At 41.7% G+C, this 20,605-nt stretch overlaps 1 protein-coding gene across 1 annotated transcript; it reads left to right on the forward strand.

Annotated features, from left to right (window-relative positions):
• Positions 1–740: 740 nt before the first annotated feature.
• LOC107811989 (protein MOTHER of FT and TFL1-like) lies at positions 741–2,754 on the forward strand. The gene is made up of 4 exons (XM_016636993.2): positions 741–1,154; positions 1,442–1,503; positions 1,615–1,655; positions 2,332–2,754. Exons 1-4 carry the CDS (start codon positions 960–962, stop codon positions 2,553–2,555), a joined length of 522 nt encoding a protein of 173 aa, XP_016492479.1. The 5' UTR covers positions 741–959; the 3' UTR covers positions 2,556–2,754.
• The last annotated feature ends 17,851 nt before the right edge of the window (positions 2,755–20,605 follow it).

Consider the following 20,605-nt stretch of genomic DNA (forward strand, 5'->3'; position numbering starts at 1 on the left):
TCTAGCAAACTTACAGTATATTCTATACAAAGCTTAATACAGTCTTATTTTCTTGCTTTTTGATTTCGTTGTTGTCGTGCCCGGAAACCCTGTTCCCGGAACTGTTGTTTCGTCTACATCTTAAGGCTAAGTATTGCATAATTCTTCGATTATTTTATTATTTCAGGATCAACTGTACCGATTTATAGGTAAACAACTAATATATTATTGCAATGTTTAATTGACTGATTATGTTACATGTAATTTGCTTTTCAGTAACGTGATATATAGTGCAATTAGCATATAAATGAAGTCCTTGTTGTATAAATACGCTAAGGTAGTTCGTTATTAGAATAGTTGCTAAAGAATGAGAAACGAGTACTTCAACTCGAATTAAGTGCTCAGAAAAAGAGAATCAAGTGTAGTATCTTTTTTACGTTTGTGAAAGAAGTTATGACTGACGATCTTAACGTTCACTTTAATGAGGGAATCCTTGCGAACTTTGGGTGTTCGTAGGGGTATGGGAATTCTGGGGAAACAACAAACTAAAAGCAAGACAGAAGCAGTACAAGATAAGAAAATTAAAACAAAAGGAAAAGTTGAAATACATGCATGTAAAACATGGACAACTCCATTAAATATCGCCTTTCAATTGTTTCATCTCCTTATCTTAAGCACAGTGTTGAATCCATTTCCATTATAGTACTCTTTTTTCTTCTGTAACCGATGGCAGATTTTCCTCGTAGTAACAACGCGTGTCAAGACCTTATTAAGAAATTCTTATGGATTTTAGTTTCAGAGCAGAGGAATCACATGACACGTGTTGCCTTGTTTTTTCTATTGCCCTATGCATGTTCACAACGTAGGTTGCACAAAATCCCTTAAGGCTGTCTTTTCCTTCATGCTGCTATTTAAACCCAGTACCTCAAATTAGTGTTATATCCATTTTTGCTTCCCAACAAACATATATTTCCATTTTAATGGCTGCAAAAGTTGATCCGTTGGTGGTTGGAAGAGTAATTGGGGATGTAGTGGACATGTTCGTGCCCAGTGTCACTATGTCTGTGCACTTTGGCAACAAACATGTTACAAATGGTTGCGATATCAAACCCTCTATTGCGGCTGATCCTCCAAAAATCACCGTGGGTGGCCATGCTGCTGACCTTTACACTCTGGTTCGTCGTCGCCTGCTTTATTTTATGTGACACTTATTTTTAATTCGTCTATAGGAAAAAATGGTATTTTTAATATTTAAGAATGTTTTAGCTTTGAACTTTTTGTTTATGTTTAATGGCATGTGCTTATATATAATCACATGTATATATTTTTTTAAATCAGAGACTCTAAGAAAATTTTGAAAAATACATAAAAATATTTATTTATTATTAAATTTCGTGATCAATCAAAATACTTCAAACAGAGGAAACATATGTTAACGCATGCATGGCGATTGATGGTGTAGGTTATGACGGATCCAGATGCTCCCAGTCCGAGTGAACCAAATATGCGAGAGTGGGTGCATTGGTCAGTATTTTTTCCAAGCAATTTCACCTAATTTTTTTTTTCCTTTCTCCTTTTGTTGACTATTTTTCTTTATACGTTTACCACCTCTCACGTAATTTCGGATTGCTTCAGGATCGTGACAGACATACCAGGGTGCAGTAACGTCGCTCGAGGTAAATTAATCATTTAATTTCAAGCATTTCCAAAATCAGAAAACATTCACGGTTACTTGGCTTACTCTCAAAAAATGAAGCAGCCAATTAAAGTTTATAGTGTTTAAATTCCATGCAAACAAAAATCAATCGAATTAAGCACGATCTCACGCACGGTTGAATCCCACATTGGATGGGAAAATTATAAATTAATCTCCTTAACATGGTCTTGGGCAATATAATACTTAACTAGCTAGTGAGCTGGTTTTAAGGTTGAATGCGGTCAAAGTCTATTTCTTTATCACACGCGATTCTGCAGTCTTTCATATTGAAGAAATCGAGCATCTTTTTCTGAATTTTGGTCAGGCCCGAATTATAACACTCTTTTCCTTTACACATAAAGGAACAAGACGAAAAGAAGAGAGAGTTATCGTAAAGATTAAAAGAATAAACCTCTAAAGTCCAAATTCTTTTCCTTTGTCTCAATTCACACATTGATTAGTGCTGGCTCAGGAAGTACAGCTATATGTAAGCCGGAGTTGGCCTAGTAAGCATTTTTTTCTGACACGCGTCAACACCATTTCTCACTTCCCCTTTTACTGTGAGTGCTAAAATAAAGTTAAAATTGAGACATGTATAATTCAATGCAGGTAATTAATTAACACTCCAAATAATTTTGAATGGGTATAAATTGCAGGGAAGGAGGTATTGGGGTATGTGGGGCCACGTCCGCCGGTGGGGATTCACAGGTACATACTGGTACTTTTCCGACAGAAGGCGCCAATGCCGGGAATTTTGCAGCCGCCACTAGCTAGGTCTCATTTCTGCACTCGGGCGTTTGCGCATCAGCTTGATCTCGGCGTCCCTGTTGCCACTGTTTATTTCAATGCCCATAAGGAGCCAGCAAATAGGAAGCGCTGAGCGAGCTGCTTTCACTATCAGTGAATTTTATTTTGTTGTCTGTATTTAGTTTTTACTACTAGTATATTCTGGCACTTATTATTAGCCAGCTTATTACTCTATGTTTGCAACGTAAAGTATGATTTTTATGTTGCTAGATGCTGCTGTATTGTTATGTACCTATATTCCGCGCATAAGTATTTTCTTCCGTCTTTTGTTACTTCCCCTTATCTGAATTGTTCCCACACCATTACATTACTTCTATTTTGGAGTATTGTATACGGTCAAAATTAGGTATGCCCGATTTTATGGTCTCAAAGAGTCGCTTCGAGCTCGGTTCACTCGAATCCGACGACGAAGTACAAGGCTCGAAGATCGAAGTACGCGATGATCACCGAGGCCGAGTATGACCAACCCCGAGATGGTGCCGTTATGGGTTTGTAACAGAAAGAACAAGATTCCCGCAACATCCCTAAAACAGATTTGTACGAATTTGTACGGATTTTGTACTAGGCGGTTAGACAGCTGCCCCAATAAGATTCCTTACTAAGAATAGAAATGTAACTTATTTAGGGTTCCCTTACTATATAAAGGAGATCTCAATCATTTGTAACCATCATCAATCATTGGCGAAAGAATATACACTCTTACTTTCTTGTTCATTACTTATTAGAATTGTCTCTCAACTTTCTTGTCCTTATTTTACTGTTCTTATTGACCAACCTTGAGGCCATCATAGCTCTAGATCAAGACTTGCTTGAGCACTGGTTTGATTCAACCTGCTTCTTTAATTTACACGTTTGATTTCTTGGTTATTAGTTAGTATTGGATTAAATCACGTATCTTTAAGACCACAAAACAAGTTTAATTGTTACTTGTATTTCGAGGTAAACAGTTTGGCGCCCACCGTGGGGCCAAAGATAATAGTGATTATTTCAGTACTGATTCTGATAACACACGTTATTTTCACACTTGTTCTTGTCAAGAATATTTGTTCTCAGGTTAAAACATGTCAAACTCACAAAATGCACACGTACATGGCGATGATGGTCTTGGATTTCATGGGGAAAAAATAATGTAGTTGCTCCGGGAGACGGTGTGCCACCGATTAACCCTGGGGGAGTGTCGATTGTAGAACCAGTCAACGTTAGTTGGCACATTGCTTTTAATGTACTTAGGCACAGACCCTGGAGGTAGTGTACACAAGGAAGTCCGATCTGGTGGCCAAGGAACATAGGGTATACGAGATGGGAGAGTTAGCCTCCAAGTAATATTCGAGATGCTACAAGCTCAACAGGTCGCTATCGCTCAACTTCAAAGTCAGCACAAAACTCCAAGTGTGGTTGAATCAGAAATTACTCGCCGAACTAAGCTGGTTCCAGAAAGATCGAACGGTAATGGCTCGGGGGACTGATCCGACGATTATGAGGATGCTCGAGGAGCTCAACAAAAGAATCGGGTCAGGGGAGAAAAAGATTGAGGATAATGACAAAAAAATGGAGACGTATAACTCCCGTGTTGATCAAATACCGGGGGCACCCCAGATCTTAAAAGGTTTGGATGCCAAAAAATTCGTACAAAAGTCATTCCCTCCGAGTGCGGATCGGAAGGCCATTCCCAAGAAGTTACGTATGCCATATATACCTAAGTACAACGGGACGAGCGATCCTAATGAACATATCACCTCGTGCACATGCGGGATTAAAGGAAACGACTTAAATGATGACGATATCGAGTCGGCTTTGTTGAAAAGGATTGGGGAAACTTTGTCAAAAGGAGCAATGATCTGGTATCACAACTTACCACCGAATTCTATTGATTCGTTTGCTATGTGTCAGGGCCATAAAGGTTGCGACAAGGAAATCAAACGTTTTTAAGATAAGACAGAGGGGTGATGAATTGATAAGGGTGTTCATATCTCGATTTCAAATGGAGCGAATGGAATTACCACCGGTCTCAGACGATTGGGTCGTGTAAGCTTTTACACAGGGGTTGAACGAGTGGAGTTCGATCGCGTCACGACCCAATCGAAGCAAAATTTGATCGAGTATCCAGCTGTGAATTGGGCAGATGTACATAATCGTTACCAATCGAAGATCAGGGTCGAGGACGACCAGCTGGGGGCCCCTTCGGGTTCAGTTCATCCAAATAGATTGGTAGTTAAGGTTTCGAGGGATACAGACACAAGATAAACAAGATCAAACAGAGAACGATACCAGCCATATGTCGCAGATCAAAGAAACAATGGCTCGGGGCACAATCCTCCTCGGAATGACCAAAGAAATGATCGAGGGCAAATTCTCGGGGACTTATGAGTAAGAATGGTTTTGATAAACATACTGACCCCGCAGAAGCACCTCGGTTATCAGAATATAATTTTAGTGTCGATGCATCGGGGATCATATCAGCTATCGGAAGGATCAAAGACACAAGGTGGCCTATACCTATACAAACCAATCCTTCTCAAAGAAATCCAAACTTGATGTGTAAATATCATGGCACACATGGCCATAGGACTGAAGGCTGCAGACAACTGAGGGAGGAGGTAGCTCGAGTGTTCAACGAGAGTCATCTTCAAGAGTTTCTCAGTGATCGAGCTAAGAATCACTTCAGATAAAGAGACGCCAACAGAAAGAATGAGCAAGAAGAGCCGCAGCATGTAATTCATATGATCGTTGGCGGGGTCGATGTTCCCCAAGGGCTTATATTCAAACGTACCAAGGTGTCGATTACCAGAGAAAAATGGATGCGGAGTTATGTGCCCGAGGGGCATCCTATCGTTCAATGACGAGGAAGCGGAAGGCATTTCTCAGCCACACAGTGACGCCCTGGTAATTTCTATTTTGTTAAATAAAATTCAAGTTAAACGTGTTCTAGTGGATCCAGGTAGCTCAGCAAATATAGTCAGATCAATGGTCGTAGAGCAGCTCGGCCTACATGACCAAATTATACCTGCATCTAGAGTCCTAAACAGCTTCAACATGGCAAGTGAAACAACGAATAGGGAGATAATCCTACCAGTGAACGTGGTCGAGACCATCCAAGATACAAAATTCCATGTCGTTGAAGGCAACATGAGATATAATGCATTACTCAGGAGGCCATGGATCCACAATATAAGGGCAATACCATCGACCCTTCATCAGATGATGAAATTCCCAACAATGGATGGCGTGAAAATAGTTTACGGGGAACAACATGGTGCAAAGTAAATGTTTGATGTTGATGAGGTGACACGATACCGGTGCCTCCAACCTCGAAAAAATTGATCACCAAAGATAAGAAGACGGCCAAATAGCAACCACCATCCACAGCCTCGACCGAATAGGAGAAACAGGTAATCAAAGAAGAAGAAGAGGATTTCCTTACTCCTCAAACTTTTGTTGTTACCGAAGAGTCAGATGTAACCAAGTCAACGGTCGAGGAGCTGGAACAGGTCATACTGATCGAGCATATATTCGAGAGAAAGGTATACCTGGGAACGGGATTAACCCCCGAACTCAGGAAAAAACTCGTTCAATTTCGTATCGATAACATAGATTGTTGTACTTTGTCCCATTTAGACATGATAGGGATCCCACCAGAAATAACAACACACCGGCTAAGCCTCGATCCCAAGTTCAAACCAGTAAAGCAAAAAAGAAGGCCTCAGTCCGAGGTGAAACATGCATTCATAAAGGATGAGGTAACTAAACTTCTTAAAATAGGGTCCATTCGGGAGGTTAAATACCCCGAATGGTTAGCCAAAGTAGTTATAGTCCCTAAAAAAATGAACAAACTTAGAATGTGCATAAATTATAAGTATTTAAAAAAGGCATGCCCTAAAGACTCCTTTCCACTGCCTAACATCGATCGCATGATCGATGCCACGACTTGCCACGAGATCCTTACCTTTCTCGATGCTTACTCCGGGTGCAGTCAAATTCAGATGAACTTGGAGGACTAGGAGAAGAACTCATTTATCACTAAGTTTGGAACATACTGTTACTACAATGTAATGCCCTTCAGGCTAAAAAAATGCTGGAGTTGCATACTAATGCCTAGTTAACAAAATATTCGAGGACAGATAGGTAAATCAATGGAAGTTTACATTGACGATATGTTGGTTAAGTCCCTGCGCGCAGAGGACCATTTAACTCATTTGTAGGAAACATTCAAAATCTTGAGAAAGTACAAAATGAAGCTTAACCCGAAAAAATGTGCCTTTGGGGCCGGTTCGGGCAAGTTCCTCGGCTTCATGGTATCAAATTGGGGAATCTAGATCAACCCCGACAAGATCAAGGCCATCGAGGATATCACTTTTGTGGATAGTGTGAAAGTCGTACAAAGGCTAACAGGACGGATAGACACCTTAGGCTGATACATTTTGAGGTCATTAGATCGAAGCCACGGGTTCTTTTCCTTACTCAAAAAGAAAAATAATTTCGCATGGACCCCAGAATGCCAGCAAGCATTGGAGGAATTGAAACGATACTTATCGAGCCCACCTCTTCTTCACACTCTGAAGGTAGATGAAAAGCTTTACTAATATTTGGCAGTATCCGAGATAGCGGTAAGTGGGGTACTAGTTTGAGAAGATCAAGGTACGCAGTTCCTGTCTATTACGTAAGTCGGACTTTAGGAGATGTTGAAACTAGATATCTACACTTAGAAAAATTAGCACTTGCAATAGTAAGCGCATCTAGAAAGCTAAAGCCATATTTCCAGTGTCACCCAATATGTGTGTTATCCGCTTATGCTCTCCGAAATGTTTTTCATAAGCCCGAGTTATCAGGCCGATTGGCCAAATGGGCCGTTGAACTTGGCAGGTACGATATCGAATATCAATCCTGAACGACCATCAAGTCTCAAATCTTATCTGACTTCATGGCCGATTTTACACCAACCCTCGTACTCGAAGTGGAGAAAGAACTTTTGCTAAAATTAGGTACATCATCGGGGATATGGATCCTCTTCACGGACGGTGCCTCAAATGTGAAAGGGTTCGAGATTGGCATCATTTTGAAGCCAAACTACAGGTAACACTATTAGACAATCATTAAAACTTCAGGTTGACTAATAATGAGGCCGAGTATGAGGCCATGATTGTAGGTCTCGAGCTAGATAAAAGCTTGATGGAAAAAGTCATTGAAGCCAAATGTGATTCTCTGTTGGTGGTGAACCAAGTAAACAAAAGCTTCGAAGTTTGAGATGATAGGATGCAAAGATATTTGGACAAGCTATAGGTAACCTTGCACCGCTTCAAGGAGTGGACTCTAGATCATGTGCCTCGAGAACAAAATAGTAAGGTCGATGCACTTGCAAACTTGGGGTCATCAGTTAAAGAAGATGATATTATCCCGGGGACTGTTGCCCAATTATCGAGATCTATGGCCGAAGAGGGTCATGCCGAGATAAATTCTACAAGTTTGACTTGGGATTAGAAGAATAAGTATATCGAATATTTGAAAAATGGAAAGATCACATCGGATCATAAAGAGTCGAGGGCTCTACGAACCAAGGATGCCAGGTTTACATTGGATGAAGATGGAACATTATACATGAGGACGTTTGATGGACCATTGGCAGTATGTTTAGGGCCGGAGGACACCGATTATGTTCTACGAGAAATCCACGAAGGCACTTGTGGGAATCACTCCGGCGCCGAGTCTTTGATTCGTAAAACTATTAGAGCAGGGTATTATTGGGATAGCATGAAAAAAGACACTAAGGAGTTTGTTAGAAAATGTGATAAAATGTCAAAGGTTTGCACCGATGATTCATCAGTCTGGTGAGTAACTTCACTCAGTCCTGTCCTCGTGGCCTTTCATGAAATAGGGAATGGACATCGTCGGCCCTCTACCAATGGCCCCAGGTAAAGCTAAATTCATTTTGTTTATGACTGACTACTTTTCTAAATGGGTGGAAGCATGGGCCTTTGAGAAGGTCAGAGAAAAAGAAGTTATTGACTTCATCTAGGACCATATCGTGTGTCGATTCGGAATACCTGCCGAAATCATGTGTGACAACGGCAAGCAATTCATTAGCAACAAGGTAACGAAGTTCCTCAAAGCACACAAAATAAAAAGGATTTATCAACACCATATCATCCGAGCGGAAAAAGGTAGGCCGAATCGACAAACAAGACTATCATTCAAAACTTGAAGAAAAGGTTGAACGACGCTAAAGGGAAATGGAGAGAAGTTCTTCCCGAGGTTCTTTGGGCATATCAAACGACATCGAAGTCTAGCACAGGAACAACCTCGTTCTACTTAGTATATGTCTCTGAGGCCTTGATTCTGTTCAAGGTCGGGGAACCCAGCACCAGATTTCGACATGCATCGGAGGAATCAAATCGCGAGGCTATAAATACTAGCCTCGAGATATTAGATGAAAAACGAGAAGCTGCACTTGTTTGGATGGCCGCGCAGAAGCAAATAATTGAGAGATATTATAATAGAAGGACCAACCTTCGACACTTCGGAATCGGGGACTTAGTTCTACGGAAAGTCACCCTCTATATTCGAGACCCGAATGAAGGGAAACTAGGCCCAAATTGGGAAGGACCGTACCGAGTCATAGGAGTTATCGATAAGGATCTTACAAACTTGGCACGATGGAAGGCTAACAATTGCCAAACAATTGGAATGTATCACTACTCAAACGGTATTAAAAGCTATGACCTTCTCCTTTTCTCCATTTGTATTTAAGACTAACTCGTTGAAGATGTTCGATCGAAGACATGAAAGCACCCTTCTACACGAAGACCTTAGGTTTTTTTTAGAGCACGCGTTACACTCTTTTTCCCTTAGATCAGGTTTTATCCCAAATGGGATTTTCCGACGAGGTTTTTAACAAGGCAACAACTATGTGCTACCTAAGGAGAATTCAATAGTATCCAAGGCTTCTTTTCCATCAACCTCATATACTGGGAGGCATCACCCTCGGAGGTTATATTTTCGAGAAAAATACTTCACGCCAAAGAGAGCCTCGATAGGAAAAACCTTGTAATGGGCCAAACGGTCAGATGAACTGTGTCCATATAGAATAGTCGAGCCCCGATGGCAAAACACGTACGCATGTATGAGTTATTCAAAGAAGCATTCTTTCTATATCAGACACTTTGTTTCCCCAAAACAAAATCTACTATATGAGCTTCATACTTGTGATTCTGCGAGAAACGGATCAAGGGCCAAAACGCAAATACACCTCAAATACTCGGGGACTGTCATCGACGGTCAACACATTCAAGTTGTTTAAACTCGAATTTATAAGACCTCAAAGAGGCAACCCTCGATGCAAAGGCCAAGGTCCTCATACTCGGGGACTAACATTTGGGACAAGTTCAAAATATTATCAGGAAATAAGTTCAAGAGACACACCCTAAGGCTACTACCATATAAAAGTCTACGGCCAAAATAATGCGGCTCGGTGACGTCCGAATTTCGCAATAAAAACAAGCCTTAGAATTCTAAAAAACCCGATTAATAAAGGCTAACCTCGGCAAATTGATTAAAGGGCTTCGATAAAATCAGCCCTTGATAAACTTTAAGAGGTATCAAATTATTCAAATACAAACTTGTACTAAGGCACAAAAAACAAAAAGGTTCCGTTCGAGACTAAACCCTCAAAAAACCAAATGGATAAAAAATGCATGTCAAGGCATAAAGAAATTTTTACCAAGTATTTTAAGCCGAAAAAGGAAAATAATAGCCATCTTTCAAAGGCCATATTGGCCCAACCTAAAAGAACCTAAGGGCCAAAATACATAGAGTTCGAGACCTTGTTCTCACTCAACTCGGACCTAAGGGTTCAACCATCCCGAGCTTGCATCAAATCAACTTAAGCATAGCTCGAGGATTCATCAAAAAATCTTAAGAGGTATTCTATTATAAGTTCAAAGATTTCCCATTGATTACTAAAAAAACCTAAGGGATTATTTTATTCTGTGTCCGAGTTGGTGCTCAATCGACTATTGAAGTTATAACATCAAAACTTTCACAAAATAAAAACGAAGCAAACTTTACAACAAATCGGATATGGAAAGAAAAGGAGTTCTTTATATACATGAAAGGTATTTACAATGCCCACAAGGGACCTTACACAAAAATGAAAAACAAAATCCTAAGGGCTTAGTCTACTTTGGGAGTCGCATCTTTGGTAGCCACGTCTTCGAGAACCTCCTCCTCGGGGACTTCATCCTCATCTCCTCCGCTCTTGGAGCCACTAGCGGAGTCTTCATCATTAGAGAGTAAAGCGGTAGCCTCGTCCTACAAAGTTTTTGCCTTTTCAATATCAACTGAGAGGTCAAAGCCACGAGCGTGCACCTCCTAGAGAGTCTCTCTCCAAGACTGTCGCCTGGCGTGATTGACAGCACACAATAATTTGACTTCACCAGCAATAGATATTTCCTGTGCCTGAATGTTGGCAGCCTCGGCGTCAGCTCGATAAGACTCCATAAACGCCTCCATCTCAGATTTAGCCTTTGCAAGTTCGACGGCTCATTTAGCTTCAAGCTCCTCAATCTTTTGGCTCCGAGCCAAGCTTTCCCCCTTACATTTTGAAGCTGACGTTCGATCGAAGTCAGCTGGGCCCGAAGCGTGTCTTTATCCGAGGCGAGACAATCCATATGTTGCTTCCACCCAGGGTCTCAGCCTCATTCGCCTTGATCTCCTCTCGAAGTTGCTTCGCCAATTCGCCCTTCTGCTGGGCATACAAAGTCGAAGTGTTAGTCACTAAGTCAAATAAACACATAACTAATTCCCAAAAAGATTCATTACCTACTCAATGAGCTCAGTCTGTTCTCGATGAGCCTTCGTTAAATCGGTTCGAAGGTCCCTGGTCACCTCCTTTTTTTGAACATAAAGGAGTTTGAGGTCGTCCCTCTCTTCCACAAGCTTCTTGATTTCGGCCTCGCAATGGGCAAGCTCAGCTCAAGATTTAGAAAATGCTTGTCGATGAAAATAATAGCCTTCATACAAAGAAAAGAAGTCAAACTCAGAAAAACAAGAATAAAGCACGTGCATAATTATGAAGACAGAAACTTACTTATTTCAGAAAACTTTGAGCCTCGTTGAAAATAAACGAGGCGTCTGGGTCGGGGCTATCTTCGACCCCACAAAACATTCCCGAAAAATATCATTCCCTTCATGGTTCGTCCCCACATCAGGAGTCTTCATGGCCCAGGCATCTCGGAACTGCCCTTCAAAAAACATAGAGCCAGGCGAGGATTCATCTATGTTAATTATCCCAAGTGATTCACTTGGGACATTCTCCTCTCTTTGAAGGCCTCGAAACTAGGATCTTCGGGCTCGCCCGTCGGATGTCCTCTAAGGCGAGGAGCACTTTTACTGCCTGATGGATCGGGGACTTTGCTCAAGCTCGCCTCCGAGATTTCTTCAGTTCGAGATTGAACCGCATCATCTACCGTTAGTTCAGCGGCCTTCAAAGCTTCACTGCCCCCCCCCCCTCTTTTGAGCTACCAACGGGTAGTCAACATTGTCTCCCTCTTCCTCGTCATCCCAAAGGTGTTGGATCGCTTCTGTAGATAAGACTGCAGGATCGGCCCTAGGCTTTCGAGCTTTATTTTTCTTGGGCTTCGGAGAACTTGTTGGCAAAGCCATTTTTTTTCTTCTCCTTGGTTAGCTTCGGGATATCCTCTTCACTGGGCGGAGGAGGCCTCATAGAAACAGTGTCTCTGAGTCGTGCATAAGGGGAAAGTACGTATTTTATAAAGAAATACCAATATATAAACAAAAGAGCTCACCATGGTTTTTTAGCTTCCCACCGATCCTTGGCCAGATCACGCCAACAGGTTCTGCGTGTGAAGAAGTGGAAGCTAGTTGTCGAACCCAACCTTCGAGGTCCGGAATCGCACCAGGAAACCAAGGGGCAGCTGCATCATCGAAAAGGAATTAGATCGACGAAGAATAGGGAAAGTAGAGCAGTAATCATCGTCGATAAGTTTGTACTTACGTTTCATGTTCCATTCCTTGGGGAATCGCATCCTTTCAGCAAGAATTAAATTGGAAGTCTTGATTTGGACAAACCGACTCATCCATCCTCGGTCCTTGTCCTCATCGATGCTAGAGAATAGCGACTTTGAGGATCGATACTGGAGCTTTATCAGATCGCCTCGATAAAGGTGAGGGTTGTATAGCTTGATCAGGTGGTCAAGGGTAAATGACATCCCCTCAACCGTGCCCGAGAAATACCTAGGCAAATTGATGATGCGCCAGAAAGAAGGGTAGATCTGGCCAAGCGTCACCGGATATTGGTGACAAAAATCGAGAATGACTAGGTCTACAGGACCCAGTGCTGGATCTACGAGACCCAGTGTGAAAGGATAAGTATACACGCTTAAGTACCCTTCCACATTAGTGGTGATGTCCTCTTCGGGGGAAGGAATCATGACATTTTTATCCTCCCAATTACTATCCTTTTTTACCCGCTCAAGATCATCTTCAGTTATCAAGAAAATGTATCGAGACATGGGCTCGCATCGGCTTGGAACCGATGCAGGTTTATCGATTTTGAAATCGGAAAATAGCTCGCATGGCCCGGGAATGCACTCTTCGATACGAGGTGGCACCGTCGCTCATCACCAGTCGGACGCGATAATGATGAGGCTTTTTCTTTCTGAGGAGTTATTTTAGATGTTTTAGCCATTGTTATTGAGAAACTCAAAGGAAGAGGAGAAGTTGATGCTGCAAGAAGAACAAATTAATGAAAGGATAGACTCAGAGAAGATGAAGAAACTAGTGAGGTTTTGGGAAAAGTTTGAGAAGTAAAGATTGTAAAAGTTGTGGAATTGACCTATTTTATAGTGGCCGCTTCAACGGTTTGGGAAGCCAATGGACGACCATCAACTGCTTTCAATTAATGACCTTGGGAGCTATGCCGACGTGACCTTTCAATCACTTTTGTCGCTGACATCATGAAGTGGACGTCACGATCGAGGCATAAGAGGATCGAGGATCAAAACATTTCTTATCACTTTTTTATAAGAAATGCGGGGACTATATTTATACAGTCAAAATCAGGTATGCCCGATTTTATGGCCTCGAAGAGTCGCTTCGAGCCCGAGTTCAGAATGAACGGAGCTTGAGCCCGACGATGGAGTACAAGGCTCGAAGATCGAAGTATGCGATGAGCATTGAGGCCGAGTATGACCAACCCCGATATGGTTCCGTTATGTCTTTGTAACAGAAAAGGCAAGATTCCCGCAACATCCCTAAGATCACGGCGTACATTCTGCAACAAATTTGTACAAATTTTGTACTATGCGGTTAGACAGCTGTCACAATAAGATTCCTTACTAAGAATAGAAATATACCTTATTTAGGGTTCCCTACTATATAAAGGGGGCCCCAATCATTTGTAACCATCATCAATCATTGGCAAAAGAAGATACACTCTTACTTTTTTGTTCATTACTCATCAGAATTGTCTCTCAACTTTATTGTCCTTATTTTATTGTTCTTATTGACAAACCTCGAGGCCATCATAGCTCGAGGTCAAGACTTGCTTAAGCATTGGTTTGATTCAACTTACTTATTTAATTTACACGTTTGGTTTCTTAGTTATTAGTTAGTATTGGATTAAATCATGTATCTTTAAGACCACAAAACAAGTTTAATTGTTACTTGGATTTCGAAGTAAACAAGCATAATTACCAAACTTCACAGCAAACTCATAACACAACCTCCCCCCTTCCCAAATGAGGAAAGTAATCAATATTAAGTGAGAAAAGGGTATAAGCTTTGGTTATACCAAGAGGCTGAATATAAAGTTTGTTGATTGCCATGGAAATGGCACTTGAGCTAGAATAGACACGAGCTTGAGAAGAGAGAATGTGATTCTGTAAAAAATGCAAAAGCTCATAAAATCATTGTACACTCAGTATATATATAACCTACCCTCAAGCTGATAGTTGAATACAGATTCTTCACTCCAAGTCTTTGAAGCAGGTAATCATGTTGTGCCTTTTCCAAGCCATTTGTAAGGATGTCTGCTAGTTGTTCATTTATTGACACAAGCTCAGTTTGTATCAGGCCTTGCATTATTCTTTCTCTTACAATATGACAATCTATATCTATGTGCTTTGGCCTTTCATGGAAAATAAGATTAGCTACAATTTGGATTGCAGCCTTGCTATCACACATTAGCTTCACTAGAACTTGTGCTTCAACTCCCAGCTCTTTGAATAGTCCTACTAACTAGATAATCTCAGCTGTGCAAGATGCCGTGCTTTGGAACTCAGCTTCAGCAGAGCTTCTTGACATTGTCCCTTGCTTTTTTGACTTCCATGAGATTAGTGTATCTCCAAACTTTACTAATGTCACGATCCCAAGTTCTCCCTCCGTGAACCATCGTGATGACACCTAGTCTCTACAACTAGGTAAGCCTAACATTTGCAGAAAAAGGAAAGAAAACATAAAAGCTATCAACTTACAGGTAAATTTAAACAAGGAAATGAGATGTCGCTCAGCATATACAATAATCACTCTCGGATTTTACATAAGCTCTCCCAAAACCCGAAATACCATAAGTCACAAGCTATAGAAAGAAATTGTACTGTTATACTCTAGAGTCTAACAAAAGAAGAAAAAAAATATAAGAACCGTTTTACATAAGGAAGAGTGAATAGGGACTCCGAGGTCTGCGGATGCGGCAGATATACCTTGAAGTCTCTACAGCTGCCTCACCTCACTGATAATGCGGCTGATAAGCAGTACCTGGATCTGCACACGAAGAATATGTGCAGGGAAGGGCATGAGTACACCACAATGGTACCCACTAAGTGCCAAGTCTCACCTCGGTAGAGTAGTGACGAGATCAGGTCAAGGCCCTACTAGTATAAACATAATGAAATAAGACAGAATGATATATCGCAGTAAAAATAAATGCGGAAATCTAATAGGAATGGAATTGTAGAAAGACAACTGATCAGAACACAAAGATAACAACAGGGAATCCCCCGAGATACCGTCTCGTAGTCCCAAATGTAAATGTTCAGGGGGGATCTCCCGAAATAACGTTCCGTAGTCCCAAAGTAAATATGCAGTACATGGGGGATCTCCCGGAATACTGTTCTGTAGTTCCAAAGTAAATATGCAGCTCAACCAATAGAAATAACAGTTACAGGAAGAAAACCTATAGTTTAGACTAAGTTCAAGTCAAGGAAAGCATGTAATTTCACTAAACATGCTACAGAGAGTTCAGATAGGAAGTTAAAATACGTAGGCATGCTATTCTAAACTAAACAAGATGGTTACATATGCTAGTGTAGTTCAAATAAGGAGAAACAGGGTATGGCTTAGTGAAAAATGGAGTTTTTACAACAAACAGCCCGTGTACATACTCGTCACCTCACGTACACGACGCTCACATATCAAAACAGTACCAAGAGTTCCCCTACACAAGGTTAGACAAGACACTTACCTCGAACCAAGCTCAAATCAATCTGTCACAATGCTCTTTCCACGAATATCCGGCTCTGAATGGACCAAATCTAGCCAAAACCAATTACATAACATAAATATAACTACAAGAGACTAATACAACTAATGAAATCAAAGCTAAGGCAAGAAATTGGAAAATCGCCCAAAAAGCCTCCCCGGACCAACGTCTCGGAATCGGGTAAAAGTTATAAAATACGAACACCCATTCACTCACGAGTATAACCATACCAAATTTACTCAAATCCGATACCATAATCTTGATCAAAACCCCAAAATTCGGTCTAAGAAATATTCTCAATTTTTTTCACATTTTCACCCCAAATCCAAAATTAAATGATAAAAGTAATGATAGATTAGTGGGATATAACCAAAATCAAGTTAAGAATCATTACCCAATTAATATCTCAGAAAATCATTCAAAATCTCATCCATATCTGAGCTCCCAAACTCTAGTTTTGATAAAAAATGGCTAACCCTCGTTTTTGAAATGTTTAAGTACTGCCAAGCGATTCCTTCTTCGCAAATGCGAAAGGCCCCTCGCGTTCGCGAACCACAACTTGCCTTGGCCCAGAAATTATTCATCGCGAATGTGATGACCCTGTCGCGAAAGTGAAGACTACTCAGCTCACCCCTTTGCGAACGCGGGACCAACATTGCGAACGCGTAGGCATAAGGGCATGGTGACCCAGCTAGCCATTCCTTCCACGCATACACGGGATCAACATTGTGAACGCGTAGGCTAACCTTCCTAGTGATTCGTCAACACGAGACCTCCTTCGCAAATGCAAAGCACAAAATCTCGCCTGCCATAAAGGCCTTTTCGCGAACGCAATGAAGAAATGGTCTGCAACAAAACACCAGAAAATCTGTCAACTCTCAAAGTTCAAAATTGATTCGTTAAGCATCCGAAACACATCCGAGGCCCCCGAGACCTCAAATAAACATACCAACCAATCCTAAAACACCATACAAACTTAGTCGAGCTCTCAAATCACATCAAACAATGCTAAAATCACGAATCACCCTCTAATTCAAACTTAAAGAACTTGAAACTTTAAAATTCTACAACTGATGCCAAAACCTATTAAACCACGTCCAATTGACTCCAAATTTTGCATATAAGTCATAATAAACACTATAGACCTACTCCAACTTCCGGAATCGGGATCTGACACCGAAAGCAAAAATTCCATTACCGATCCAAATCTCCCCAATAAATAACTTTTGCTATTTCAAGCCTAAATGAGCTACGGACCTCCAAAACACAATCCGGACATGCCCCTAAGACCAAAATCACTCAATGGAACTAACAGAATTGACGGAACTCCATTCTAAAGTAATCTTCACATAGTTCGGACCACGGTCCAAATTCTAAGACTTAAGCCTCCATTTAGGGACTAAGGGTGCCAAAACACTCCAAAAACCAAAACGAAACCTCCCAGCAAGTCACAATAGCAGAAATAGATACGGGGGAAGCAGTTAATAGGGGATTGGGGCTTTAACTCTCAACACGACCGGCTGGGTCATTACATCCTCCCCATCTTAAAACAATCGTTCATCCTCGAACGAGCATAGAGACATACCTGTAGTGGTGAAAAGATGAGGATAACGACTGCATATATTCTGTTCGGTCTCCCAAGTCACCTCCTTGACCGGCTGACCCCGCCATTAGAACCTGCCTGTCCAAAATGAGCTGACTTGGTCAGACTATCCACAATCACCCATACTGCATCAAACTTTCATTGAGTCCGCCGGAGTCCAACAACGAAATCCATAGTGATCCGCTCCTATTTCCACTCTGGAATCTCTAACTTCTAAAGCAATTCGCCTGATCATTGATGTCGATACTTCACCTACTAGCAATTTAGACACTGAGCAACATACTCCACTATGTCCTTCTTCATCCTACTCCACCAATAATGTTGACTCAAGTCCTGATACTTTATCGCGGCACTAGGATGAATAGAGTACCGCGAGCTATGAGCCTTCTGAAGAATCAACTCACACAGCCCATCTACATTAGGCACACATAGCCTGCCCTACATCCTCAATGCACCATCATCCCCAATAGTGACCTCATTAGCAGCATCGTGCTTGAGCGTGTCCCTAAGAACAAGCAGATGGGGGTCATCATATTGACGCTCCCTGATACGATCATAAAGAGAAGACCGAGAGACCACACAAGCCAATACTCGATTCGGCTCAAAAATATCCAATCTCACAAACTGGCTGGCTAAGGCTTGAACATCCAATGCCATGGGCCTCTCTGCTGTTGGTAGATATGCTAAACTCCCCAAACTCTTTTCCCGGTGACTCAAAGCATCGTCCACCACATTGGCCTTCCCAGAGTGGTACAAAATGGTAATATCATAATCCTTAAGAAGCTCTAACCATCTCCTCTGACACAAATTAAGATCCTTCCGCTTGAATAGATGTTTCAAACTCGGTGATAAATATAGATCTCACAAGGGACACCGTACAAATAATGCCTCCAAATCTTCCAGACATGAACAATAGCAGCTAACTCAAGGTCATGGATAGGATAGTTGTTTTCATGCACCTTCAGTTGTCTAGATGTGTAGGCAATCACTCTACGGTCCTGCATCAATACCGCACCGAGGCCAACTCGCGGCGCATCATAATAAATCGTATAAGACCCCGAACCTGAAGGTAATACCAATACTGGGGCTATAGTCAAGGCTTTCTTGAGCTTCTGAAAGCTCTCCTCACACTCCCCTATCCATCTAAATGGAGCACCCTTCTAGGTCAGCCTGGTCATAGGCGTTGCAATAGATGAGAACCCCTCAAAAAATCGACGGTAATACCCCGCCAAACCAAGGAAGCTCTGGATCTATGTAGCTAAGGACGGTCTGGGCAAACTCTGCACTGCTTCCACCTTATTCGGATCCACCTTGATCCATTCACTCGATACCATATAACCCAAGAATGCTACGAAATCCAACCAGAACTCACATTTTAAGAACTTTGCATATAATTTCTATTCTCTCAAAGTCTGAAGCGCTGTCCTCGGGTGTTGCTCATGATCTTCCCTACTCCGGGAGTACACCAGAATGTCATCACTAAAGATAATGATGAACGAGTCAAGATAAGGCCAAAATACACTGTGCATCAAATGCATAAATGTTTCTCGGGCGTTGGTCAACCCAAATGACATGACAAGGAACTCGTAATGACCATACCCAGTTCTGAAAGCAGTCTTCGGGATATTTGGCTCCCAAATCTTCAACTGATGATAACCTGAACGCAAGTCAATCTTGGAAAACACCCTGGCACCCTATAACTAATTAAATAGGTCATCAAAAAGAGGCAAAGGATACCTATTCTTCACTGTGACTTTGTTCAAATAGTGATAATCAATGAACATACGCATAGAACCATCCTTTTTATTCACAAACAAGACATGAGCACCCCAAGGTGACACATTGGGCCGAATGAAGCCATTATCAAGCAATTCCTATAATTGTTCCTTCAACCTTCAACTCATGAGGGGTGAACCTTCAACTCAGGAGGGGACATACGATAAAGAGAAATAGAGATGGGATGAGTGCCCGACAACAAATCAATGCCAAAATCAATATATTTGTCAAGCGGCATGACTGGAAGATCAGTTGGAAATACATCAGGAAAATCCCTCACTGCTCGTACTGACTCGATTGTGGGGGTATCAATACTGACATCTCTCACATATGCTAGATACACATTACACCCCTTTTCAACCATTCGTTGAGCTTTAAGAAATGAAATAACTCTGCTGGGATTGTAATGTAAGGTACCCCTCTACTATAATCGCGGTAAACCTGGCATAGCCAGCGTCAAGATCTTAGCGTGACAATCAAAAATAGCATAATGGGGTGACAATCAATCCATACCCAAGATAACATCAAATTCTACCATGCTGAGCAATAATAAATCGGCTATGGTCTCAAAACCACTAAGAATAATCAAATTGATACATGCAGTGCACAATAAGAGAATCTCCCACATGAGTAGACAAATAAATAGGGAAACTCATAGAATCCTAGGATACGCCCAAATGCGGGGCAAAATAAGATGACACATAAGAATAAGTGGAGCCTGGATCGAATAGAACCGATGCATCTCTATGACAGACCGGAACAATACTTGTAATAATAGAATTGGAAACAACCTCTGTATGAGCAGGAAGGGCATAGTATCTAGCCTAGCCTCCCCCTCTAGGGTGACCTCCACCTCGAGCTGGCTTAGCAAGTGGGGTGACAGCTGGTGATGTAATCATAGCCTGAGGACCCAGTGGATCACGATGTGGCAGAGAAGTCTGTGGAGGTGCACCCCTCCTAAGTCTGGGTCAATCCCTCACCATATGACGAGTGTCTCTACACTCAAAGCAAGCTCTAGGAGTATGTGGCGATTGTGGATGACTCGGTCCAGGTCTACTAGACTGACCACTTAAAGCACCCCGTGCAGGAGGCGTACTAGATATTGGCGATGCATAATAAGGCTCCTGAGGTCTAAGAGGAGCTGGATTACCACTGGCGGCTGGAAGAGCTGAATGAATGGGGCAACTCACATAACCCCTACCATGACGAACAGCAGCTGGGGCATGAACACCGGAATAATGGCCAGACTTTC

The sequence above is a fragment of the Nicotiana tabacum genome, chromosome 6 (assembly GCF_000715075.1).
Source record: "Nicotiana tabacum cultivar K326 chromosome 6, ASM71507v2, whole genome shotgun sequence".
Classification (NCBI taxonomy): Eukaryota; Viridiplantae; Streptophyta; class Magnoliopsida; order Solanales; family Solanaceae; genus Nicotiana; species Nicotiana tabacum.